Source organism: Phanerochaete carnosa (assembly GCF_000300595.1).
Source record: "Phanerochaete carnosa HHB-10118-sp unplaced genomic scaffold PHACAscaffold_6, whole genome shotgun sequence".
In the NCBI taxonomy this organism is placed as follows: Eukaryota; Fungi; Basidiomycota; class Agaricomycetes; order Polyporales; family Phanerochaetaceae; genus Phanerochaete; species Phanerochaete carnosa.
Genome location: NW_006767633.1, coordinates 2,753,002 through 2,777,740, shown reverse-complemented (window position 1 = coordinate 2,777,740; position 24,739 = coordinate 2,753,002). Strand labels below are relative to the sequence as shown.

Sequence of the window (24,739 nt, the reverse complement as noted above, 5' to 3'; positions counted from 1 at the left end):
ATGCCATCGGGAAGCGGATGTGAAAGCCTCGAGGAGATGTGGCGCATTGAGAGTGCCCCCAGAAGATCCTGTGAAGTATGTAATTGGTAATAGCCTCGATAAGAGACCCTACGGCAGAATATCCCCGCCTGGCAACCGAGTGCGCGCCTTACGTTATCGGTTGCTGCAGTCGTACTGCTCTGTGGCAAACGACCATCGCTTCTATCGGTTCCCGTGCCTCGGTTGGTTGGGCGCAGATCCAAGCTCGTGAAGAATTATGCGCGGCAATTGCACACGTGTGATACGTAGAAATCGGGCATGAACGTGCTGCGTCCGAATAGAGAACAATGAACGCCATCGCGGTCTGGAGGCCGGCGAAGAATTTCATCGCGCGAGAGTTGCCCAATACTACCACCGAGAAGCCTGCGGCATCGAGGCACCCGGGAAGGCCGCCAGCGCGCGATCCGGAACCGGTCTTCGGTTTCCAACTGTCAGATAAAGCTTCAGGGTCGGTTAACGCTGTGGGGTAGACCCAACCCAATGTCTGATGACTATCGTGCCAGTTCGAGATGCGGAACTGGAAAACACGTCGGCATCGACGCACGCACATAATAGATTACTCATAGGGCCGGGCTCGATGAGGTCAGCGACCACGCACCCTGTCAGGCATTCTTAAACATACACCCGCAGCGTTGTGCACGCAGAATGGCATTGCGGCTGCCTTTTCCAGACGGCACTCCGCGTTTCTCTTGGCTGTGGAGTGCAATGAGGAGCCGGGCGCAATCGGGTCCCTTTCCGATAAGCGACTTCAGCATACTAAGGTTTGAGTTCTGTCCAGACTCCGGCGCTGGAACTCTGTCACCGTTCTGGTAATGTTCCCGAGCCGAAACCTGCAAACAGACAAACGTGTCGATAGATGCGACTACTGTGACTGGTCACTTCGCAGATTTAATAAGGCCGATGCCTCACACAATCTCGATGGAGTGCTTGGCACATTGGGATCCCACAAATAAAAGAGAAGCGCTGTTACCGGCATGCCATACATATCGAGTAAACCCATCTGCCGCGTCGGGTGTCAACGCGGGCCGCTGCAGTGCGGCGTTTGGAGAGGCATATGTACTGGATGTGGTATAGCACCGTCGTGCAGGCGTTCAACAGCTCCGCAGTTTGACACAACTCACAATGTATTGCGTGGCAATACAATACCTCCTATACTGGCCAGGGACGAGTGCCAGCTTAGCAATGGCAGCCCCTGGGTTAACACAAACGTACCAATTACGCAGGCATTACGCAAAAACCCCTTCGTAGCAAAACCCTGCGTTGTGAGAGACTGGTGCCGAGCCTGACCTGTCATGCAAGCGTTCGCTGTCGCCACAAGGAGCAAGATAGCTGTCCACGGGGCATCGGATCTAGGACACGACACTGTCAGTCTAAGGAGTGGTACCATTCCTTACCGTATCCCCGCCCGGGATTGCGATAGAGAATGCAGCTTGGAAGACGGACCGCCCTGCATTAGATCAAGCTGTGATGCGAAATCTTCGACCTAACCGTCAGCAGCGGGATATCCACATGTCTACGCAAAGATCCGAAAGAACAACCTTCTGATTGCGCATACGAGACCGGGGTGTTGTTTTCGTAGTGAACAGTCGCAGGCCGATGCATACAATCGTGCACCGGCCAGCGTCTTCCCTGGATGCCATGCATTGAAAAAAAAGACGAATGAGGGCACTCAAGACGCACGGTGAAGTGTAGAAAGGTGTGTCATCTGGAATAATAATTGCGCAGATCATATCAATAAATGTCGGCATCCAAGAAACCATACAGCAGGAGGCTTTCTTCTAATGTCGAGACTAGAGGCCATGGATTCACCGGGTATTTCCAAGAGAAACGAATTGGGAGGTATCGCGTGTAATATTGTTGCATTAGAAGTTATCTGTGGATTTACAAATCCTGAACTATAGAAATAATGTTGGCTGTCAGAATATGCGTACTCAAATGAGCGATGTCATTAACGACGCACCAGTACTGGTATATCACATTCACCAAACCAATAAACTCTCGTAGCCCTTGTCAAAGCAGCCTCTTGCGGCCGCAGTTGCATATTTTTGCCCAATTTTCAAGATATATTGCGTGGAGATTGGCCATTTTAGGAACTGACGACATGGAAGAAACACAGCGCCCATTGGGCGCCTAATGCCAGCTGCCGTCTTCGTGGCGCACTTCCGCATTGGGTAGGTATCCAAGAATGACTACGTCGCCCCAGAACAAAACTGTCGTTCAATATAATGCAATGTAAATTTACAATCTTAGTATAGAAAATGAAAATTAGTAGCAATTCAAATATTGTGAGTAATATCACTCAGAGATTAGGCTGAAGATGCGGTAAGAGAGGCAAAACCAAAAGCTCCGTGCCATTTCCCTGTATTCGATAACACTCGCCATATCGGTCTCGCGTAACTCAATAAACGGCTGACATGTGAGCTGGTTTCCCCTTATTTGATTAACTGTAAGTTTTTAAGCTATGCATACTTCTCGCGCGATACCACCAGCTTGGAATACTGCGGTTGCCCCCAGTTAGGCGGCAGGGCCAGAAGCATTCATTTCCGAGAAGCGACGAGGGTAAAATTGTTGACAATCTAAAAATATTTTATCAAAGTGGGTCTCGTCGGAGGGCTCGCCCGCATAGAACTTCTCATAAAGCCGCATATAGCGACAGCCGTCCTCGTACCTCTCAATTCCGGGCTCGGGCACCCCTCCTCATGGTGACCCATTCCAGTAATACAACCGAGCGGGGAAGAGCTATTAACGCAGCATTTCGAGCATTTGTAATGCATAAAATGACTTAATTATTTCTACGTCCTTGACAGCGCAATTCTACGGCATCTAGATGCCGCAGGACATTGAACGGCTGAACCATTGTCTCGGGGTGAACAGGCTGAACCGCTGTCTCGGGGTTGACGGGCTTAGCCTGTTTACCAGAAGAAATCCCTGGGCTCCAAAAATCCACAGTTTACAAAAAAAATACAAAGCACTAGGCACCGAAACCTAATCGTAGAATCAGGGCTGATAAGAACGAGATAATCTGCACACAGACGGAACCTAACCAGAAAGGCAGCCGCTGGCGACGGAAGAAGAATCTACAGTAACTCTTCTGAAACGGTAAGCCTTTAGGAATGTGTCTTCCGGCTGAACTAAAGCCCCACTTGTCAACACATACACTCGGCCACCAGCTCGGCTCCAATGAATAGTACGTTAGGATGGCAGGAGCATGACCCTGGGCCAACGTGCACCTGCGCTCCAACGTTCCTGAAAGGCGACGAACCGACGTGGGTATCTGGCAGTTAGTTAGCCAGATGCATCACGGCTCGGCACAAGTTTGGGGGGCAAAATGCGCGCACCTCCCGGCCTGCCCGAAATACAAATTCGTCTGAACGCCAGCCGACACGCAGACGAGAGAACGACTTGGACGCACCCCCATCGTCAGTATGACGCGCCATGGACCTCCACACGCGTCGTAAGACCCTTCCGAGCCAACGCGGTGGGCCGGCAGGGCCGCTGAGAAGCCACCTCCTGCACGCACACTCCCACGGGCCCTTGGGCATCTGCTGTACAAAGAGCAGAAGGAAGTGGACAAGCTCTCAAAACCATATCGGAGCCCCACCTTCCACGGGACTCTAGAAGGTCCCTCGGGGGAGTGATGCGCGTGTCTGCGACGAGCGCGAGAAGAATTCGACGAGAGAGGGTATCATTGCGCCGCGCGTGCCTGGTTTGCGCGCACGCGCGGGCGACGCAGTTCGGCTCCGTCCCGCAACGCCCCCCGCTCGTGCCCTCCGCAGCGCGAGCGACAGAACACTCCCCCGAGGCAGCCCCGGCGACGTCGGCTAGTGCGTTGGGCCGCCGTGTCTGGCCTTCCGCATCGGGACGCGGCTTTGTGGCGGCCGTGAACGAGGCTGGTGCCGAGGACCCTTGCCGCACGGACGAGCCCAGGCTCCGCCGGGCGCATTGACGAGCTGCGAGTGCGACGTCGGACCTGTGTAGCGACGGTGCTAGGGGATCGGCACGCCTGCGAGCCCCGGAAAAGCCGCGAGATACGCGTGTGTGAAGTGCGCGATGGTGGATCTCGCTTGCTGTGATGACGAAGCTACCGAAGTCAAAGCGAGCGTGCTTCGGAGATGCAGGGAGCGGGCGGATGACTAATTGTGATACGGCGGTGAGTGCGAGGGTTAGGTTGACAGCCTGGACCCAGAAAAAGAGCGGCGCGAAGAGGATGCTGTTTCTCGCCTGTCTTCGGCGGCGGGCGTCATAGCGCGAGAAGCATGAACCCTTCAGTGTCCGAGCTTGTGAGCCGACCGAGTTTCAGAACTCAATCGGGGCTCCCAGAGAGTGAACTGGCAGCGAGCCCCACAAATCCTGCAGGCAGGAATCATCCTGACGGAAGAGGAAGACAGTAGAACACATGTCAGAAAACTCTGCATCATGGGTGCCTCTCATAGCTCGTGGGTATTGCACTCACGCCCAACTCGGGGACTTTTGTGGTAACGAATCACTGGACGAGACTCGGGTGAACAGAGGCGATGACTGTACACGCAGGACGCACCCTGGAGCTTAAGCAGCGGACTGTCGGAGTAGGGTCTGGACTTGCAGAAACGGCTGAGTCACTGACCGATAACTGAATAACATACAAGAACACCTGCTTGACGTCAGCACTGATACACAGAAAGGAAGCAAAGGGCAAATACGCATGATGTACTCTGTGTGAGACCGTACCACACACACACCAAGCCACAAGTCCATACAAGCCAAGTCTTCCACGCCGCAAGGGACCGCTGAAACGTCCGTGAATAAAGTCGACTAATGCTACATGACGAGTACGAAAGTGAACCAAACACATGAGACACATATGTAGACGGGAATGCAAAGCAAACGTAAATATTGATAAATGCCTTGTGTTTTATCTCAAAGATTAGCAGTATTATGTCCGTGGAGGAGGAGTATGCAGCGAGCATCGACTGCTCAGTGAAGGATAGAAGGATGGTGTTTTTCGTCCGAGAGCAGCTCCCGCTGTAGTCCCCTGGGGAGATCTTTCGCACCAGGCGCGGGCGCAGGCCCGAGCAGCCGCAGCGCACGGTCATCGATCCGGCTGCGGTACCGATACGGGTGTGCGCGCTGCAGCTGGTGCAGCGGCGCAAGCGCACGGCGGTACTTGCCCAAGCCCTCTCCGGGATTGGCATCGAGTATCGAGTCTAGGTTGGGCAGCGACACAGACATCGAGTCGGGCACAAGCGGGGCACTGGGCATGGTGATAGGCTGCGGGGGTACGGATGGCACAGAGGGCAGAGCCATCGTCGGCGAGAGTGCATCATTTGAAATGGTTCGTGGGGGCGGAGACATGGCCATAGGATGCGACGACGCGGACGTCAAGAGCGCGTCAATGAGACTGCTCGACGAGCCTGGCACACCTGGGGGCGAGAGAAACACGCATATATCCACTTAATTCAGTCATTTCTTGTATGATCAGCAGACGCAAACGTACCGTTGCTCGAGCCATTCGCCATCAAGTGCAGATGTGCACCTCCGAGCCCGTAGTAGTCTCCAGTACCCTCAACGTCCTCAACGCCCTCATGCGGCTGGATCCCCAGCTCGCTCATGTCCGCCACATCCACTCTCCGCTCTCCGCTATGTCCTCCGCGCGGGGTGTCAGAAGCAGCGCGTCGGCTAGTGGCGCGTCTGCGGCCTGCACTGGCTTCGGCGGGCTCGGTGAGGGCGACGGGGAGAGGAGGCATCGGGAGGTACCCACTGAGGTCTTCGTCTTCGTCCTCTCCGTCGCCCGCCCCCGCACCGAACATCGCTTCCGCTCCTTGCCCCGCCCCCTGTACCTGACCGAACGCCATCCCAAGCTCGCTGTATTCGCTTTTGATGTGGTAACCTCCAAAATCGACGCCTGACTGTGGGGACCATGCACCGCCTGCGCCAGCGAGCATGCGCACGGAGCCGGACCCCGACGAGACGCTCCCGCCGCGCGAGGAGCTGCTCGAGCTGCTGTGGCTGTACTCGCTGCCGGCGCGAAAGTCGGAGAGCGCGGGCGAGAGTGTGTGTATGGGCGAGTGCGGGTGCTGTGCGTGTGACCCTTGCAGTGTGCGCTGCATCGGAGAGTACGCATGCGGCGAGGAGTGCGAATGGGGAGATGTATGAGCCGGGAGGTGGTGCTGTGAGCGTGTCTGCGTGGGCGCATGCGCCTGCATCGAGGTGTGGGGGTGGAATGGCTGCCCGGCGTCGAAGTCGAACCCGCCCGCGCCGTAGAACTGCTGCTGTTCCCGCTGCTGCGCGTGCTGTCTCTCCTGGAACCTTTGCAGCTCCCTCAGCTGCTGCTGCTGGCCGAATTCGAACGCGCCCCTTCCAAACTGGGATGGGAGGCCGCCTTGCCCAAACGGTCGACCGGCATTCCCGACGTCACCGAACGCGCCGGTACCGCCGAAGGCCGACGGGTCGCCGAACGCGTCGGGCCGCGGGTGCTCCGACATGTCCGTTCGCATGCGCTCGCTCGCACCGCTCTCGCCGATGTGCATCCTGTACAGGCCGACAGTGTTCACATGGACACCACCTGCGCTCGCCGGACTCGCCGCGCCTCCTGGCGCCATGCGCGCTACTCCAGTGTCGATGGGCTCGAGCGGCACCGTCTGCACCGCGCTGCCGTTCGGCTCGGGCACCAGGATGTGCATCGCGCCCGGCACTGACCCCGGTGCATTCGAAGGCGCACCTTGGATCTCTTCTGAAACTTGCACGATCGAACGGGCAGGCGGCTGTGACGATGCGGACTGCGCCCCAAACGAGCTGCCTGAAATCGCCGCGCCCGGGGGGAGTGGTGGAGGCGGTGGGGGCGGAGCAGGAACGACAGGCCTGGGATGCGTCCTCCGCTCGCCAGTGGGGAATGCGGCATATGTTCGTTGAACAGACGGAGCGGCTCGTGAACGCTTGCCCAGACTACTTGCGTCTTCACCTTGCGATTCTTGTTTCGCTTGGGAGGTGGACGTAGATGCGGGCCCTGAAGATGACGGGGAGCTAGCACTGCCACCGGCGGTCTTCTTCGATTGGCGAGCGGACGTGAAGATCCCTTCTGGTACCTCAAGGTCCCTTAGCCAAGGGATTGTGTCGATCGTGTTGAGATTGCCCTCAGTCGACTTCGTGAAATATGCATCTGCGATGATCCCGCAGGGTGATCAGTCGATGATCCACCGCGAAGCAAGGCACTCACTAAGATGCCACTTTCTCGGCTTCTTCTTTATGTCCTTTTTGTCTCCATTGTCAGCAGCATTCGCGCTCGATGTACTCCTCTCCACGGCGGCCGTGCTCGCACCAAGTGTCCCTTCTTCCTGATTGACGTCGAGGCGTAGCACCGAGTACGTCTGCTTGATATACATGTCTCGGTCGCCTTCGCGCAAGACTTGATTTTCCAAGCTTCTGTATACCTGGGTGAATGGTGAAAGCACAGGTCGAGGATGGATGACGTACCTTGCACGATGTCCTTCACGGTCGACTCCGCGCTCTTTCTTCTTGACATTCTCAAAGTAGATGAGGAATTCGCTGTAAAGCAGACACCGGTCAGCATCGCTCGGTCTCGATTGCAGGCGAAACAGGACAAGGAGAAATGGGGAAATGAAGTACGCTGATAAGAATTGGTCATGATCGAGACACGATCGACGACGCGAAGCGGAACCAAAGCCTCAATTAAGCGTTACACGCGACAAATCCCACTCGATGACAGACGAGGTAGCCGATATGAACACTGATATGATGTTCAGAGTGTGCCGTAAAGGTCTGGAGCGACGCTGCGCAGGGACGGGGAGGGCGAATATGAAATCGTAGAGCTTGAAGCTTGTTTCACGGGAGAACATGCGCCAGCGTGGAAAGCAAGGAGAAGCAGGCGATGAAATGCAATGGACGACGCACTCTCTTATCCGGCTCGCGCTCCAGCTGAGGCCCTCCGTCCACCGCTCGATACCGACCTCGTACCCTGCCGCCTCCGCCGGGCCCGCCATGCCTTCCTTCGCAACGACCGCGACGCCCGCAGACGCCCCCGCAAACAGTCCTGTTGCGCCACGCTCCTCCCAGACGTACACGTCCCCCGGCCGCAGCCGTTTCCGCTCGACCGCATCCAGCCGCCGCTCGATCTTGGGCAGCATCCCGAGTTGCACCGCATAGAACAGCTTCTGCGCGTCCGCCACGCTCCGTATGTGCGTATTCGTCAGTGTTGGTCGCTGTGCACCAGGCGCCGTCGATTGCAAGGATCCTTCGATGGGTATCTGGGGATGAGCCTGTGCGGGCGCTGGCGCAGACGCAGACGAGGAGCCCGCAAACGGTGGTTCAGGTGAAAGGGACATTTTGACTGCGGGCGTACGTAGATGTGTAGCAGGACGTCAGTCCCTCGTGAGAATGCAAGCGGTGTATGTCGCAGGAGATGAGATGAACCAGGGCGTGATGGCAGCAGCTCTCGTACGATGGAAAAGCGTCTTAGAACGTCTATTCAGAATGTGGGCCTCTGCTGCAGCGGTGCGCTGGAAACGAGATACGCGAGTGAGATCTCAGGCGAAGCCCTGTCAGTGCGTCGCCACGATTCAGGTCGTTGCGTGGCAATATCAGACTGCGGGAGGCCAATTACAATGCAGAGATAAGGCAAGGAATCTCGAGGGAGGACGGCGGGAGGACTCTGAGGGCCAGGATGGGCGATACGAAGCAGGGGATCCCTGGCGGGCGAGAGGAAAGCTAAAAGGCAAACGGAATAAAATAAACTGGTAGTAGGCTGCCGGTCCGCCTTTAATGATAAGATCAGCGAACCCAACGGGACGCAGAGCCTAGTCAGGGAAAGGAAGTGTGAGAGAAGTCAGGAACGCGCTCCAGTGCCCCAGTGGCATATATATGAATGGGTACGCATGCCGGGAAATGTCCATCCGGACTATTTCTTGCTAAATTCACCTAGAACGCGAGGACAGGGCCGTCCGCCGCCGCGCTTGGACATATGTCGTGTCTTACCAGCACGGCCTGGGAAGTGGGGTGCCCTCCCTTGTCACAAGCAGAAGCCTGACAGTGCGCACACACACTTCTCGTTCAGGAAAACGAAAGCTCTGCGAGCGGGAAACGTCAGCCACATAAAACCAGGGCTCGTCCGACCAGCAAATGAGACGGCTGATGGACGCAAGCACGTCGAGGGTCCCGACACACGATTGGCGGATTTGAAGAGGCAATTTGTTCCAGAGCCGGCATGCTAAGGCATTGAGAAATCTCGGTCCCACCCGTGAGCAATGTCTGGGCAGATGTTCTCGGGCGATTTGCGCGTGCTAACCCCTGTGAACGTAGGCATGACTGGCTCTGCGCTGCCCTCTTTTTGCAGCTCCTCTGCTGCACGCGTGGCCCTCCGTGGCCTAGCCGGTGCTCTAGAACCCCACCACAGCCACGACTAACCTCACTCGGCTCTCCACCTCATTTTACGGCGGCTACCAACTGTCCACCAATCTGCGACGGCCTCCCGCGTCTCGCAGGCTACCATTCGATGCACAAGTGCTGGCAGTGCACATCAGCTGGCCGTGTGCAATGAAATCTAGATACCCATGATCAATAACCTCTCATCGGTATCGCTCCCGCAATCTGTATAACAAGGGTCACACGCCCACGGCGCACTGGCTGCACGGTTTTCTGGACCCTTCCACGTCCCAGCGCGCCGCCCTGCACCAGTTCCAGTGGCATTAATCGTTTCCAAGCTGTATGTCTGACATACCTGTGCATCTAAAACCCGAGAGGACCGGGAGAAGAGAGCGAGGATGACTAGGCAGGAGACAAAACGACACGTCAGACGGGGAGCGTTTGCCGCCGGGACCAGAAGCAGGATCGGCACAGTGCGCATCAGATGGCGCACATTTTAGCGCCCTTATCAGTCTAGACTACGAATTGTGGCGGCGATTGATGAGCTTGATTGTCCCTGAACGGCGAGCACGAGCCTGGTGACGTCGTCATTGCGTGTAAATTTGCCAGCCTTCGCCGACTTGTCTCCCGACTGCGACTCGCAGCTGAGCTCTCTCCTCCCTACTCGCTGTCGTTCCTCGTGCGCACTTTCGTCGCCGTCGTCAAGGGTCCTACCCTCACGCGTTTGTAGTCGCTGTTTCATCCGCAAGATCTCCCTGTTGACCCTCGTTTCAGGCTTTAATATGTCTAGGTTAGACAGTGGAGGACAGCGGCGTGAGTCGTCTGACGGTCCAGAGGCACTAGTCTGGAGCCTTGGTTTTTGCCCAGGACTTCGATGTCAGGGCATGAGCGACGACGGGAGGATGTCAGATGGCACCGTGAGTTTCGTGCTTAACTCCATGTGCAACCACACCTCCATGACCCAGGGTCGCTGAGCCGATCCCGCTGCCCTCAAAATTTTTCCAAAGTCTTGCACTACAGCTTCTCAGCGAAAGTCCAGCGATGCACGCTCATTCAATATGTCTCTGCCCACTAACGGCAGAAAGCCGCTATTGTGCAGGGACATACCGATCGAGCCATGCAGAGCCCTGTAACAGCTGACAAAAGCAGCTCTTCTAGCTCAATCACCATGTCTTCCTGGGACTCGTGTCCACTCTGGCATCTCTAGCCTCACCGGCATGCATCGGCAGTGTCACTGTGTCAAATGTGTCTGCTATGATCTAGACTTTCTGTCGCTTTAGTGGTCGACGAAGACATCCTACCAGCACGCCATGATCTCGTTGCCGGCCGCGAGGGGTGCCAAGTGCCGGCTTACGTCTAATACCAACGTACACATCATCATCTCCAAGCCTGTCCCACGACAATCCACTACGGGCACAACAGAACGCCGGTACAGCCCCGTTCTTGGAGTACCCTTGAAGGTTCGTCACCCGTGACGATAGCGGTGACCGTCAGGCGTCTTGAGTGATTATTCACGCCCGAAACCGTCCAAGACACAGGCTAAGTGGTGCCCACCTCGTCCCCGTCCCCTTCCTCGTCCTCGTCCTCTCCCTCCTCTTCGAGCGCCGCCTCGGCCTCGGCCTGAGCCTGGGCAGCCGCCGCCGCCTGCGCGATCGCCTCCTCCAGCAGCTTCGTCTGCTCTTCTGACAGCCAGGGCAGCGAGATCGACGCGGCGGGGTCCGGCTGTTCCGCCGCAGGCGCAGGCTCGCTCGCCGCGCTCGTCAGGGCGTCCGACGCAGGCGGCGGTGCAGGCGGCTGGTACGGCGGGAGCGACCTCGCCATGACACTTGCGAGCGTCGGATGTGGGCCAGCACTCGGCGCGGGCGGGAACGCAGAGGAGGGGACGGCAGGAGCGACGCGGCTCTTGATGACCGGGTACAGCTGCAGCGCCACGACCTGCGCGTGCTCGACGATGTGCGGCGGGACCTCGCCCTCCTCGGTCTTGTCGTCCTCGACGCCCGGACCGGGCTCGCTGTGCAGCTCGAGGTGGCCAGGCGGGAGGACACTCGCCGCGGTGGCCAGCTGGTTCGCGACGATGCCGTTCCAGAGCTTGGCGCGGCGCGTCGCGTCCTCCTCGCCCTCCTCCTTGTCGACCTCGACTTCTTCGATCTCGGCCGTTGCGCATGCGAGGTCGACGTGTCCCTTGCCGCCGCGCCCGCGACTGTCCTTGTGCCGCTTGATCGCGTCCCGCCGCGAGAAGATCTTGCCGCACCCGCAGCATTTCCACGCCGTGTTGTCGTGCAGCTTCGTGTGCCGCTTGAGGTCGTGGTTCCGCTGGAATGATGCCGGGCACACCGGACAGCGGTACGGGCGGTCGACGAGAGCGTGCAGGCGTTGGTGTGTCCGTAGGGAGTACAGGCGATAGAACGTCTTCGTGCAGCCGGGTACGAGACATGGATAGACGGCAGTGCCGATGTCTGGAGGCGCCGCGGGAGCAGGAGCTCCCCATGGTGTTGGTGCGGGGCCAATTGGCACCTTGCTAAGAACGCCAAGCATCTGAATCAACGCCCCCAGCTCCTGGAGCAAGTGTATTTGCTCCTGACGTGCTCGCGGCACCGACGTAACAGCAAACAGGTAGACCTGGTGTAGAGGGTATTGTATTAGTGCAATGAGCTGAGGTTCTGGCGGACCGTTTGTCTGCATATGCGACGAGAAAGCGGCAGAGATCGTCCGTACTGCCTGCGAGATCTGCGCGAGGATATTGGGGTATTCAATGGCTGCTCGTTTGGCAAAACGATCGTCCCCGGTGTCTTCTTCCATCTGATCGCGCTTCCGTTTGCCCTTGTCGAGCTGGATGGCGGCAGCATCTGAATTTCGCATTGAAGAGAAGAGCACCTCGGACTTTGCGAGCGCGACCACGGCATCGCTGAGCGGTCTGGCGAGCTCCTTCGCAATGGTGCCGGAGGTGGCGCAGCGCGTGAGGACGTCCAGGACACTCGTGTTTTCGCTTGAAAACGAGACAACCTGGGCAGCGAGTGATGCGCGAACCACAGGGTCCTTGTAAGCGAACGAAAGAATTGTTCGTACGGTGACCAACGCAGCCTCCTGTTTCTTGACCTGTGGCGGAGGAGAAGGACCTAGCACAAAGTCCTGAGATTCAGAGGGAGCTTCTGCGCAAGCCGGGGACGGAGGTGCCGTTGTAGCACGAGGCACAGTGCTGGTGGATACAGCAGCCTGAGCCGCACTGGCTTCTGCTTGTGCCCTTGCGATGTCGGCCCGAAGCTGGTCACCTAGCCTTTTAGCAATTTCTTCGGCTTCAGCATCGTATTCATCCTCGTCATACTCCTCGTCCCCTTCCTCCCATTCTTCTTGTGCTTCAGCGAGTGCGCTATCGAGCGTCGCTTGCAAATCCATAGCTGCTTATACAGGTTTGCGTATTACAAACAAAGCAAAGACGAGTGAGATGTTTATGGAGATGCTGAACGGCAGCCTAGATTCATTGTCGAGAAGCGCTCAATTTACGGTTCGAGGACTGCCCGGGGCCCGACGCGCGCCCTGTTTGATCAGGCCGGGACCCCAGCCAGCGCGGAGCTGGATGAACTTGCCGCACTGTGCGGTCCTCAGTCTGGCCGCAGTCGTGAGATGGCGTTGAGGTGTATGGAGCCCTGTCTTACGCATGCAGTGCTATGTGTCAGGCTCTATGAGAGGGAAATAATGAAGAGATAGGTATTGGTGCGCTCAAAGTCCCGAGTACGTGAATACGACCACTAATAAATTAACATCTCTGACTTTGCAGTAGCTTATCCTGCCCAACTATTGACGACACGGAGCCCCATGTCAAAGGTGCATAAATCAGCTTTTTTTTGGTCTTCGCGAGTTCCCTTTGGATCAATTGCGGTCAATGTACTCTCAGCGAACTCCACGCCCTCAGTCAAACGACGAGCCTCGCTAGCTTCGAGCTAATGCTCACACAAGATGCGCTCGTCGATATGCTCTGCAACGACGGTGCCGAGTTGATCCCTCCGCTCGTTCTCGACAAGATCGGCGGGGGTGGCGGTGGGGGCTGGCAGGAGGCAGCCCAGATGGCACCGCGCGCCTTGTACTTGCCATCCGGGCGTTCTAATGAGCCTGGTGCCCAATGTGCGCTATATTCCTCGCGTGACTCGACAAGGCGACGCGCCCGCATGGTCGTCGTGGTCGCCGTGGCCGTCATGGCCGTCGTGGTCTCATGATTCTTGAAGTCACCGCCGCTCGCCACGACGCTCCCAACGTAGAACGTGCCGTTGAGCGGGCTGGTACTTGGAGAGGCTGTAGACAGCCGGCTAGATGCTGACCCTTTCGGCGAGTTCTCCTCGCTTCTGCTCCGGTGCGGGCGCAGACAATGCTGAGTGTGCGGGTACGCATGGATGACCATCATGTGAGCAGCTCAACGCCAAACTGTCTGGTGCGCGTGTCGTCTGGGGCTGGATCTCTTGCTTACCATTGTGCTGCCAGGCACGACTTGGGGATAGTGTTGACGAGAAGGTTCACCAAGAGCTCATTAGGCTGGTGCGAGCTACTACCCCAGTTTCTGCCGTAACAGCCCACGTTATGGGAATCTAGTCGGCCCAACACCTTCAAGCGACGTTCGTTCGCTATTGGTCCGCATCAAGCACTCGCGTTCTTACTTACTGTAGCCGCAATCCACTGGGCTCTGAAGTCATCCTCTCCCATTGCAATAATCTAGGCGACCATCCAGGTCCCAACGACGACATATGAGCCACACTGGAAAAGACCAGCACTGTCATCTTGTCCACACCTGTAGATGAGATGAGCATGACTTACAGCAATCCCATTGCCTCTGATGGCCTATCTAGAGAAGTAATATTTCACTAAAAATATACTCATGTAGGACAGGTGTTAGAGCCGCGGTTGACTGGCTATTTATCCGTGTGCAGAACAGTAGACGCAGGCAAGTCAGTTCGCTGTCCCCCATTGTCATCATCTCATCAGGTGTTGGCTTTGACCAGGGAAGACCAGGGTGCGGGAGAGTGAAGCGTAGCTGGGACTGCCGCGGCCACCCCACGCTTAATACGGATGACATCCCGCCCGCTGAGCGGCTCGGACCTTTTTGGACAGTCCGCCAGCTTGACATTGCCCTGTGGCCGCAGATGCCGATAACTCCACCCACCAAAGCCTCACGCAAAGTCTGGGACCTCGCTCGACTATAGTACATGATACTTCCAGTGCATCGAATATCTAATAGCTCATGCCTAGCGGTTTGAACGGGCTGCCATATGTTTCATAAAATTCAGTCCACATTTTCCCGAGCTTGTCCTCTGGAATCACTGCCCGGATCTCGCTCACGGAAACGGACACCTTCGTTAGCCGGCTGCTGCGCTTGGCAATCTCGCCGTTGAAAAACGCAATCTCGACGTCGGTATCTCGACGTCGGTATTCGACACATGGAAGACAGCATCCTGGAAGGGGTCATTGGCTGGCGAGGCTCGCGGGGAGCACGTCAAAGGTGACGATGTCAGCCCGCTTGCGGACCTCGACTGTGCCGAGGACGTGCTCGAGGTTGAGGACCTTGGCACCGCCAGGCGTCTCGAGGTGGAAGGCGTCCTTCGAGTTAAATCCGTTGTGCGTAGGCCGAGTTAACTCCTGACAATGGGTCTTGTGGTGCCACCGGGCTGGAAATGGTGCATGAGGCATGTGCATGGAGGATTGCGTACGAGCGGCACCGACCTCGGTAGAACTGGAGGGTCATGCGCATCTGTTGGAAGATGTCAGCGCCATTGATGGAGGCGCAATCTTGCAAGTACAGTTTCAGACTGCAGAACCAGTGAGGACATGAAGCTTCAGCGCCCACAGCACCGAGGCCGCATTTGATACACACACCCCTTTCCAGGCCCATACCCTTCAAGAGCAGAGATGCCCATGACATCCAGACTGGCAATGCGCTCTCGACGGAGTCCGCTCTCATCTTCAGAAACATAGATCCTCCGTGCATTTTCGAGCTTGTGCCTGTACCAGTCTTCATAGTCATTCCGAATCTCCTCTACGGACAGCGCTTCGGCGCTATCTTGCTTGTTCGCAAGGAGGAGCAGCGGTACACCAAGAATCTGTGGTGCAGACAACATGTTTTCTTAAGTTGCTTACCAATGTTAAGCTGAAGTAAGGTGTCAGGGAGAAACTGGACTCACCGAAGACCTCCCAACCTTCGCTCAGGCGTTCACGGTCCGAGGCGTCGATAACATAGACCACAGCATGGCAGTCATCATAGTAGCGATGCCAGATAGATCGAATGCCGCGCTGACCTCCCAAATCCCAGAACTTGAGAATAGTGGATGGGAGCGTAATCTTGCCCACTGAGTAGAAGGTGAGCTAATTATGTACCACCGGCTTCTCCTGCAACACGTACTGTTCTGCCCAACGGTAGGTCCTATCTTGTCCGGCGTGAGACCTGGAGTATCATTGTAAAGAGTTTTAATCCTCTCGAGAAGTGTCTTTGAATAGGACTGAGCTGCATGCCAGCATGTAAGGCACAGCGTACGTACCGTCTTCCCGGCTCCATCAAGACCCAGGATGATCACTGAGAATTCTTCCTTCCTATGTACGTTAGTATAATTCAGCATCGAATTACGCTGAGTCCTACCTGGTCAGATATTCGTGAAGACCCTTGAGTAGATGATACATGGGACGAACGAACCCGCGACTTGGTGACTGCCGCCGTCATCACGTAGGGTTAGGGTTGAACGTCGAAGGCGCTTAGGTACATCTCCGCCGATCCGCAAGCTCACCGCAGACAGCCATCTACATTGACCCTACAACATGGGCCTCTATTCGTACTATACATATGGCTTGCCCTCTTTCCTCATAGTGGTGATTGCACTGTACCTGCTTTTCACTGGTACGTCGAGTTGTTGTGTCCAGGGGGACGCATACTCACGCGTGACGTACAGATTCGGGTGAAGCGTTCAACGTAGGCCGGTTCCTTGAAGAGACAAGCCCATTTGTGTGGGCATCACTGGGAGTTGGACTGTGTATTGGATTGAGCGTGCTTGGCGCGGGATGGCACGTCTTACGTCTCAAGTTGGCGGTTAACCCTAAACTGACCACCACTGAAGGGGAATCTTCGTTACTGGCTCGTCCATTCTCGGAGGCGGTGTTCGTGCACCACGCATCAGGACCAAGAACTTGATCAGGTTCGTTATTCAAACGATGCTCTGGGCTTCTGCCAGGCTGACGGGCTATTCTAAGTATTATTTTCTGTGAAGTTGTGGCTATCTATGGTGTCGTGCGTACCCTACGCGTATATTTCATAATAGACGTGCTCACCATAGTGCATAGATCATTGGTATTGTGTACTCCGCTAAGATCACCAACATCCCTGACCTGCAGCTCTACACACGAGAGAACTATTTCACCGGTGCGTGGCTTCAATGTGTCGGAATATCTCATGTCTCACTCATCTTCGTAGGCTTCGCACTGTTTTGGGGAGGCCTGACAGTAGGGGCATGTAACCTACTTTGCGGTATTTGTGTAGGAATCACGGGTTCGACTGCTGCTTTAGCCGACGCAGCCGACCCTAATCTGTTCGTTAAGATACTTATTGTGGAGGTCTTCGGCAGTATCCTCGGGCTATTTGGTCTCATTGGTAAGCGTTGTCGATACCCTCTATCTCAGTCGTCAATGACAGTTCGCTGTAGTGGGTCTACTCATGGTCAGCAACGCCAACGAGTTCAGGGAAGCGTCTACGGGTCTTGCCTCCACTCCTATTGGCAACATCACTCTCAGTGCCATCATGCCGTAGAGAAACGCAGTCATCTGGAACAGCCAATATACCTGAGCATTCACCTGTGTATCTAGAGATCTCGCATGCCCTGCCCACCAAGACATCCTTAATACAACGCTGTCATAGCTATGCTTAAATCACTACTTTTGCACGTTCTATGACACCCGGTGATCCTTTCGTGCTGTCATGCAACGATTTCATTTCAATACCCATATGGCTTTTGTGTGCTTATGTTGGAGATACAACATTCATTTTGGAGTGACACAGAGCAGTAGACGCGTCTGCCCTACTAGTACGCGCTTGTAAACTGCGCTCATTACGCGCGAACGAAGTTGCTTCCCGCCCTCATTGTCTCCCCAGATGCGTTCATGACCTCGACTAGACACCCGCAGAATATGCAAGGCGAAGGAGATGAGGACTTTGAACTTATTAGGTTAGCATCGCCCTCTCCCGCTCTTTAGCTGCCGTGTCTCACGCAACACTAGGCGTTACGAGGATTTCACCACTATTGGTATGTCAGAAGCACATGGTGACGTACAAACATCACCCTGAATACCCCCGCAGATTGGATACAAGATTCCATAATCGAGCGAAACAGGCGTATCCGAAAGGCGAGGGAGCTTCACACCGTCCGCCGCGGACCACGAAGCAAAGTCTCTTTGCAGTGGGCATGGGTCCAACTCAAGAGGATATGGGATGCTGGACAGAGCTGGCTCGTCGTCAGTTTAGTCGGTGCGTCGTATGAGCACTTTCACGAAACTGTGTGCACTCAACTGTCTCTGTTCGCGGCGTACAGGAGCATGCATTGGCGCAATCGCCGCACTTGTTTCCATTATCACGGAATGGCTCTCAGACCTCAAGAACGGCTACTGCTATGACGGCTGGTGGCTGAACCAACAATTCTGCTGTTGGGAAATTGAGTATGAGGACGAGAGCGGCTGCGAATCTTGGCATCTTTGGGGTGATACCGTTCTTACACAATGGATCATATATGTCGTGTTCGCGGTACGCCTCAGGGTTATTCTATTAGAATCTTTCGGCTTACAGTATTTTCAAGGCTATCTTTTCTTCCACCGCTGCCCACCTGGTCAAGAACATTGCGAAGTACGCTGCGGGCTCAGGTATCTCAGAAATCAAATGTATCCTGGCGGGATTCGTCATGAAGGGATTCCTTAGCTTCTCGACCCTCGTTATCAAGAGCTTGACTCTGGTGGGTCTCCTCTGATATCATCGACGCAGTCACGACTTACCGGACTTAGCCTTTAGTCATCGCATCTGGGCTGTCAGTCGGAAAGGAAGGTCCCTCAGTGCACCTGGCGTGCTGCGTAGGCAGCGTTGTAGCTGGTCTGTTTACTCGCTTTTCGAAAAGCCATGGTGGGTAACTGAACAACCCTCGCCAGGTCAATGTCTCCTGAATCATATTGAACAGGAAAGATGAGAGAAATCCTTACCGCGGCCAGTGCGGCTGGTGTTGCCGTAGCATTTGGTTCGCCAATTGGAGGCGTGCTATTTTCTATCGAGGTAAGATTGCGCCTTTCAGTTTGAGCTCCATTGGCTGAAGATCGAGTAATAGGAAATGACTAGCAATTTTAGCATCAAGACGATGTGGCGGAGTTTCGTCTGTGCTTTGGTCGCCACTATCACGTTGGCCGTAGGTGCAGTGTCCTTCAACTTCTAGATTACTATCTGAGCTGCACCCTCTCAGGCTATGAACCCGTACCGTAGCGGCAAGCTTGTCTTGTTCCAAGTCACGTACGACCGCGATTGGCACTTTTTCGAGATCATCTTCTTTGTCATCTTGGGTATCTTTGGGGTTCGCACATTTCCATTTTTTTTCCGCGTCTACGCTGATCATGCATCCACGCAGGGACTATATGGCGCCTTTATGGTCAAATTCAACATGCAATGGGCCGCTTTTCGTAAAAAGCACCTTGTCAACTATCCAGTGGTAGAAGCGGCGACGCTTGCGACGCTCACTGGTGTTATTGCATATTGGAACAGATTTCTCAGAATCGACATGACTGAAGGCATGTCCATACTTTTCCGCGAATGCGAAGGTGGAGGTGACTACGACCATCTGTGCCAGTGAGTTTGACTCAGTGTGCATGTGAACTCCCTTGCTGATGGCTCATGAAGGACGTCTGTCCAGTGGTCCGTTGCTAGTTCATTGTTTCTCGCGACCATCATTCGTGTAGCTCTAGTCGTGATCTCGTATGGCTCTAAAGTCCCTTGTGGTATCTTCGTCCCCTCGATGGCGGTTGGTGCAACCTTTGGCCGTATGATTGGTATAATCGTGAAGGCCTTGTGGAAGTACGTGCTGTCTCCACCTGCTCGAGCTCGTACCTACTCAAAACTACTGCAGCGCGAACAAGGAATCAGGAATATTTGCCGTTTGTCAGCCTGATGTCCCATGTATTACTCCCGGCACATACGCATTCTTGGGGGCGGCTGCAGCGCTGAGGTGCGTATTCCGCGCTTGGACGACATAGTTCCAATCCTTACTGTGCTTTAGTGGTGTGATGAGAATCACCGTGACTGTAGTTGTTATTATGTTCGAACTCACTGGAGCTTTAACATATATCCTCCCGACTATGGTCAGTGTCGTCGTTGGCTCTCCTGTCCGCGTAGCGCTAAACCGTCCTTAGATTGTTTTGCTTGTCACAAAGGCTGTCGGCGACTTCCTCGGGACCACAGGCATTGCTGATGAGGCAATACGATTCAACGGATACCCCTTCCTGGATAAAGATGATCACGCGTATAACATGCCTGGTGAGTAGATTTTTACTTGCGGATAAACATGATTGAAGCTTCGTTTAGTGTCCCGAGTGATGCGCACTGGCCTTCACACTCTACCTGTGACAGGGCTTACAGTCCGCGAAATAGGTTCGTAAAACGTATAGCAACTTGTATCACACGGAGCTAATATTTATATATAGAGGAGACACTCAGCTCAACGGCCGTACAAGGATATCCCGTCGTCACGAATGATGGTCGTAACATTCTCTCAGGCTATATTGATAGAGCCGAGCTGCGATATGTGCTAGGTACGCTGCTCCTGTGCCGACGTCCGGTATTACTAACTCCTTTACACAGATAAAACAAGGAAGATACAGGGCATTGCACCAGACACACCGTGCTCTTTCGCATCTGCGAATGAGGACCACGAGGAAGTGATATTCTCTGATATCGTCGCCGGCGCCGGAGTGGGTATGGACGAGGATATCTCTACGGAGCTCATAGAGACAACTGCGACGCACGAAGTGTTGAAGCTTTGGCCTTGGGTAAACCAGGTACTGCGCATATACCAAGTAATATCGCCGTCTTCTGATCATGAGCGACACAGACGCCTCTTTCAGTCTCTCCACATCTACCGCTAGAGGTTGTCATGCAGCTCTTCAAGCGCATGGGGTAAGTTGTCCATCGCGCACTTTTTTGTCATGTTCATTAACAACTGCAAAGGCCTCGGGTGATTCTTGTCGAAGACCAAGGCGTACTCTGTGGTCTTGTCACCGTCAAGGACGTCTTGAAGTATACGCTGACGGAAACAGGTGAAAGGCGCTCGCGATGGGACGAGACCCAATTCGAGGGCATTGTGGAACAAAATTGGACTTTTATTACTACTTGGACTCACGCGGCAATGTCGTGGGGTCGTAGGGTATTGCGACGGTGATTCCTGTATACATGGTAGAGTTATTATTGTAACATCTGATAGACGAGCTAATGGTCGTCAGAAAAATCGCTCTGGACGCTCACGAGAAGGACACAACTGTCCTCGCCAAACGGGCCGAAGTTCTAAAGACGAGCAATTTCCCTCTTCTCATAGGAACTACTCTATGTTCCTCGGGCTGATACACTCTGATACCTCGAGCAATTCCGTGAAACAGATTGCTGAGTAAGACGGTGGTCGTTGTCTCACTGGGCTGTGCAAACTCGTCAAACGAACGCTGAGTCAGGGCCGATAATGCTTAGGTATGTCGACGACGAGCGCGTATAAAGCCGCGAGTGGGAAAGGCCCAAACGCACAGATCGCGTTTCCGAACGGCCAAAGCTTCCAACGACATGTCCAAGAAAATTGACGAGCAAAAGCAGAACGTTGTCATTGTCGGCGGAGGCTATGCCGGCGTCGATGCCGTAAATGCCCTCGCGAAGCAGCTCGACCACACACAGTACAACATCACCCTGCTCAATGCGCGACCGTACTTCGTGCACCTCCTCGCCGTGCTGCGGATGGGCGTTTCCGACGCTGGGCGGCTCGAGGACAGAGTGCTCGTGCCGTACGACCGCATGCCGGCGACCTTTGTTCAGGGCAAGCTCGTGAAGATCGAGGAACCTGCTCCTGGCAAGGGTGGTGTCCTCGTTCTCGAGAACGGCGACCGGCTTAACTATGCGGCCCTCGTCCTCGCGACGGGCTCCATCTGGCCAGGCGTCGCCGACCTTGAAGATTCAGACAAGGAGGTGCGCGAGACTATCAAGCTCTGGCGCGAGAGGTTCGCCCAGGCGAAGAATGTGGTCATCGCGGGCGGTGGTGCGGTCGGTATTGGTAAGTTGCGTCATCCCCTCCTTCCCAGATATAATGCTGACAGCTTGTCTAGAACTTGCCGGCGAGATTATCGACGCGTATCCGGTGAGCATGGTGCGATTGTCATGGCCTATGGTGCCGCTGATAGCTCTTCATCTACATAGAACACCAAAGTCACGCTTGTTCATAGTGGCACGCGACTGCTGAACGACGTGTACCCGGACAAATTCCGGAAGAGCATGGAGCAGAAGGTTCTCTCCCGGGGGGTTACCCTTATAAACCAGGACTACATCGACGTCTTCCCTGAGCCTCTCCACACTACCGACATTGTCACGCGCGGGGGCAAGACGATCAAGGGTGTTGACCTTGTGGTGCGTCCCTTTTTCCCTCAGAATCCCGCATCCCGCGCTGACACCCTCGCAGATCCAGGCCTTTGGCTCGAAGCCTAACACAGGCGTCATAAACACGCTCGGTTCGGATGTGCTCACCGAGGCCGGCTACGTCAAGGTGAAGCCGACACTCGAGTTGCAGAGCCATCCGGGTGTGTATGCCGCGGGCGACATCATCGACTGGCGCCAGCAGAAGCAGGCTGGCAAAACTGGGGGCTATGCGTCCATCATCGCGCCGAACATCGTCAGTTTCCTCAAGGGCCAGCCCCAGGAGAAGGTCTACAAGGGTACGTCAGAGAAGATTGTCATCACCTTCGGAAGAGTGAGTCTGGACCTGTCCTTGTGAGCGAACGTTGCTAAAAGGGCCTGTGTAGTCGCATGGCGCGTCATACTTCGATTTCCTCTGGGGCATCATGTTAGGCAACTGGCTCACCAGCGTGATCAAGGGGAAGGATCTTATCACGAACATGGTACGTGGAAGGCTCAAGTACTGAATGCTAGTATTGCGTTCGCATCTGTTCCGCATCCCTTACTTGTCCACATCGTTCTGTTTCACTTGTTTACATTTTGTAGTTCCTCTCAAATATTGTGCGATCAGTGTACCGTTTGTGCTCGATACCACTCACCGATGACGTGACTCTTCGGATCCCACCTATGCAGTCTGCAGAAGAGCAAGAAACCCGGATCGACTGTGGGCTGAAATGCTACAGGTGGGCAAATCACGAAAGGGTGGAAGCCGGGTTCCATCCAGTCAACGTTATCGCGTGCCTGCAGCCAAACAACAGTAGACAGTCTCAAACGGATGTTGAGTATTCTAACAAATCCTAAGGCTTGAGATTCGGAACACCGTCAGGAAATATTTCTACGTAGGGGTACGACACTATACAGCAGGGTTTTCTAAATACGGGTACACGCGACATCTATGGCGGATCATCAATATTCAGTGCTCGGAAGCACTTCACGTGCTCTTGAGCAGGCCGTCGCCCTCGCGAAGAACACAGGGGCCTCCGTAGACGACCTTATCGGCAAGACCATTGTCTTTGATGTACTTCGTGACATTCTCGTCGTCCGTGCCGGGTTGCAGCCAGATCTGGGGAATCCCAAGAGCCTTGGCCTGCTCGAGGACGCTGAGCGTAACCTGCGCGGATTAGGGCCATTAGCTACCCTCAGACAAACGCACAGAGTGAGGATGACATACCTTAGGGCCGGTGACAACGCTCACGGAAGTGTGTGTCGGGTCAGGAAGGTTTGCAAGGGTGGGTACAGCCGCAAGACCCTGGATTTCGCTCTCCTTCTGCTCACAAAGGTAAGTTCAACGGACTATAATTGTATCAAAAAAACAGCACGAACCGGGTGCACAGGAGTGACCTCCTTGCCGTGCTCAACATACCACTTCAGCACCTGTAGCACAAGATCATGGTTAATAACCGCATTTGAGGCTGTAGACTACAGGCGTACCTTGGTGCCGACCTTAGTCTCGTCCTTGGATGCACCAACAACGGCATACCGAGGGGATGACAAGAACGCTAGCTTTTGTTCCTCAGTACTGGACATGATCCTCTAGTCTGATGTGTGAAGGAAGTGAAGATTGGAAGTGAAAGGAGAACTGTGCCCAAGACGAGCTTCTGAGGTGCCTGAAAACTCAGGCTCCTCGAAAAGCTCATCTTATATCTGCAGAAGCCGGCCTCAGCCACGTCAGTAGAGTCAAGGATGCTGTGATTCATATCTCGGCCATGAGCACAACGACATACGCCGTAGTATTGCAGAGGTCAAATTATAGCTAGTGCCGGAGTTAGAGTGACAAAATTCGACAGACGTCCGCTTCACCGAGCAGTGAAGATTTCACGGCGCAACATATGCCACGCAGAACGTCGGGGACGACGTCGAAAACAGGGAACAAGCGTAGTGCTACCCCGCGCGACCGCGACCGGGTCCGCGACGTCGTGATTGATGGGGACCTGCCCTGAAGTACAAGTGGCCCGTGCGCGAGCAGGCGCGGGCACGACAGTATATAAGCGAGGACGCGACATGACAACACCTCATACTTACCTTGATGGCACAAGCCCTTTCACGTACATGGGTTCGTGGGCCGTGAGGATCTCTCATAGCACGGCGACCTTGTCCCCAGGGGAGCCTTGCGGTTTGTACGAGCTTCGGCTCGTGCACCGTCTCAATATTTTCCTGTTCTGCTTCGGCCCTCGGGCTGGGCAGGCCATTTTTTTTTGGCACCTACGTTGCGCTAACCCTAACCCTAAATGCCTGATATGATATTTTAACTTTAACTTTACTTTGGAACTTTGGATGTTTCTCATTGGTCGATGCGTGAACCTCACGAAGTGCCAAACCTGCCGTCGCACCTGGTGAAAATAACCGTAAACGTATCATATCTTCTTCTTCTATGCTAGTGAGTCTCCATGGGTCATTCTGAATGTACACCGGATTGGAACACATTGCAACAGGACAGACAGACGTAAGACAAAGTACTTCTTGGTGTCGAGAACTGGCAGCAATACGTGTACATCATGTCAAGGTCGTGAAGTTGGCAGAGGTAAGAGCAACAATGGGAAGGGCTGGAAACAAAGGTCATGGCATAATGAAGGCAACAGCGCCGAGCGAGAACGCAATTCTTCGGGCTTCGCGCTCCGGCCCTAGGGTCAGCCCAACATAGCGTGCGGTAATGGT

The 24,739-nt window shown here is 54.9% G+C and overlaps 11 protein-coding genes across 11 annotated transcripts; 5 read left to right on the top strand and 6 right to left on the bottom strand.

Moving 5' to 3' along the window:
- Window positions 1-2,889: 2,889 nt before the first annotated feature.
- Window positions 2,890-3,703, top strand: PHACADRAFT_175233 (uncharacterized protein). The gene has a single exon (XM_007397341.1). The coding sequence runs from the start codon at window positions 3,475-3,477 to the stop codon at window positions 3,655-3,657; it is 183 nt and encodes a 60-aa protein (XP_007397403.1). The 5' UTR covers window positions 2,890-3,474; the 3' UTR covers window positions 3,658-3,703.
- Window positions 3,704-5,694: 1,991 nt separating this feature from the next.
- Window positions 5,695-6,698, bottom strand: PHACADRAFT_163117 (uncharacterized protein; the record flags this gene model as incomplete). Its single annotated transcript, XM_007397340.1, has 2 exons — window positions 5,695-5,775; window positions 5,856-6,698. The coding sequence occupies 2 exons, from the start codon at window positions 6,696-6,698 to the stop codon at window positions 5,695-5,697; spliced, it is 924 nt and encodes a 307-aa protein (XP_007397402.1).
- A 363-nt stretch (window positions 6,699-7,061) lies between these two features.
- PHACADRAFT_98202 (uncharacterized protein) lies at window positions 7,062-8,357 on the bottom strand (the record flags this gene model as incomplete). The annotated part of the gene is made up of 5 exons (XM_007397339.1): window positions 7,062-7,174; window positions 7,232-7,250; window positions 7,359-7,560; window positions 7,927-7,982; window positions 8,031-8,357. Coding segments are annotated over 5 exons (717 nt in total), but the record flags the coding sequence as incomplete, so codon positions are not given.
- A 2,300-nt stretch (window positions 8,358-10,657) lies between these two features.
- Window positions 10,658-12,791, bottom strand: PHACADRAFT_258735 (uncharacterized protein). The gene has a single exon (XM_007397338.1). The coding sequence runs from the start codon at window positions 12,784-12,786 to the stop codon at window positions 10,933-10,935; it is 1,854 nt and encodes a 617-aa protein (XP_007397400.1). The 5' UTR covers window positions 12,787-12,791; the 3' UTR covers window positions 10,658-10,932.
- Window positions 12,792-13,303: 512 nt separating this feature from the next.
- Window positions 13,304-13,866, bottom strand: PHACADRAFT_210501 (uncharacterized protein; the record flags this gene model as incomplete). Its single annotated transcript, XM_007397337.1, has 1 exon — window positions 13,304-13,866. The coding sequence occupies exon 1, from the start codon at window positions 13,787-13,789 to the stop codon at window positions 13,304-13,306; it is 486 nt and encodes a 161-aa protein (XP_007397399.1). The 5' UTR covers window positions 13,790-13,866.
- A 495-nt stretch (window positions 13,867-14,361) lies between these two features.
- Window positions 14,362-16,061, bottom strand: PHACADRAFT_175228 (uncharacterized protein). Its single transcript, XM_007397336.1, has 6 exons — window positions 16,010-16,061; window positions 15,912-15,963; window positions 15,776-15,860; window positions 15,558-15,722; window positions 15,271-15,499; window positions 14,362-14,690 (listed from the first exon to the last, which is right to left on the bottom strand). Exons 1-6 carry the CDS (start codon window positions 16,048-16,050, stop codon window positions 14,663-14,665), a joined length of 600 nt encoding a protein of 199 aa, XP_007397398.1. The 5' UTR covers window positions 16,051-16,061; the 3' UTR covers window positions 14,362-14,662.
- A 113-nt stretch (window positions 16,062-16,174) lies between these two features.
- PHACADRAFT_258731 (uncharacterized protein) lies at window positions 16,175-17,287 on the top strand. The gene is made up of 7 exons (XM_007397335.1): window positions 16,175-16,264; window positions 16,317-16,428; window positions 16,482-16,559; window positions 16,615-16,651; window positions 16,705-16,783; window positions 16,835-17,011; window positions 17,064-17,287. Exons 1-7 carry the CDS (start codon window positions 16,186-16,188, stop codon window positions 17,165-17,167), a joined length of 666 nt encoding a protein of 221 aa, XP_007397397.1. The 5' UTR covers window positions 16,175-16,185; the 3' UTR covers window positions 17,168-17,287.
- A 230-nt stretch (window positions 17,288-17,517) lies between these two features.
- PHACADRAFT_197144 (uncharacterized protein) lies at window positions 17,518-20,819 on the top strand (the record flags this gene model as incomplete). The annotated part of the gene is made up of 19 exons (XM_007397334.1): window positions 17,518-17,582; window positions 17,635-17,660; window positions 17,714-17,881; window positions 17,946-18,154; window positions 18,207-18,359; window positions 18,409-18,523; window positions 18,579-18,670; window positions 18,723-18,800; window positions 18,855-18,962; window positions 19,017-19,234; window positions 19,286-19,459; window positions 19,512-19,610; window positions 19,662-19,743; window positions 19,795-19,918; window positions 19,967-20,032; window positions 20,086-20,193; window positions 20,243-20,439; window positions 20,493-20,557; window positions 20,609-20,819. 19 exons carry the CDS (start codon window positions 17,518-17,520, stop codon window positions 20,817-20,819), a joined length of 2,358 nt encoding a protein of 785 aa, XP_007397396.1.
- Window positions 20,820-20,861: 42 nt separating this feature from the next.
- Window positions 20,862-22,738, top strand: PHACADRAFT_185597 (uncharacterized protein). Its single transcript, XM_007397333.1, has 5 exons — window positions 20,862-21,689; window positions 21,742-21,773; window positions 21,833-22,039; window positions 22,092-22,379; window positions 22,432-22,738. The coding sequence occupies exons 1-5, from the start codon at window positions 21,209-21,211 to the stop codon at window positions 22,549-22,551; spliced, it is 1,128 nt and encodes a 375-aa protein (XP_007397395.1). The 5' UTR covers window positions 20,862-21,208; the 3' UTR covers window positions 22,552-22,738.
- Window positions 22,739-22,923: 185 nt separating this feature from the next.
- PHACADRAFT_258728 (uncharacterized protein) lies at window positions 22,924-23,931 on the bottom strand. The gene is made up of 4 exons (XM_007397332.1): window positions 23,516-23,931; window positions 23,408-23,458; window positions 23,256-23,351; window positions 22,924-23,195 (listed from the first exon to the last, which is right to left on the bottom strand). The coding sequence occupies exons 1-4, from the start codon at window positions 23,609-23,611 to the stop codon at window positions 23,016-23,018; spliced, it is 423 nt and encodes a 140-aa protein (XP_007397394.1). The 5' UTR covers window positions 23,612-23,931; the 3' UTR covers window positions 22,924-23,015.
- Window positions 23,932-24,085: 154 nt separating this feature from the next.
- Window positions 24,086-24,241, top strand: PHACADRAFT_53330 (uncharacterized protein; the record flags this gene model as incomplete). The annotated part of the gene is made up of 1 exon (XM_007396503.1): window positions 24,086-24,241. A coding segment is annotated over one exon (156 nt), but the record flags the coding sequence as incomplete, so codon positions are not given.
- Window positions 24,242-24,739: the final 498 nt, after the last annotated feature.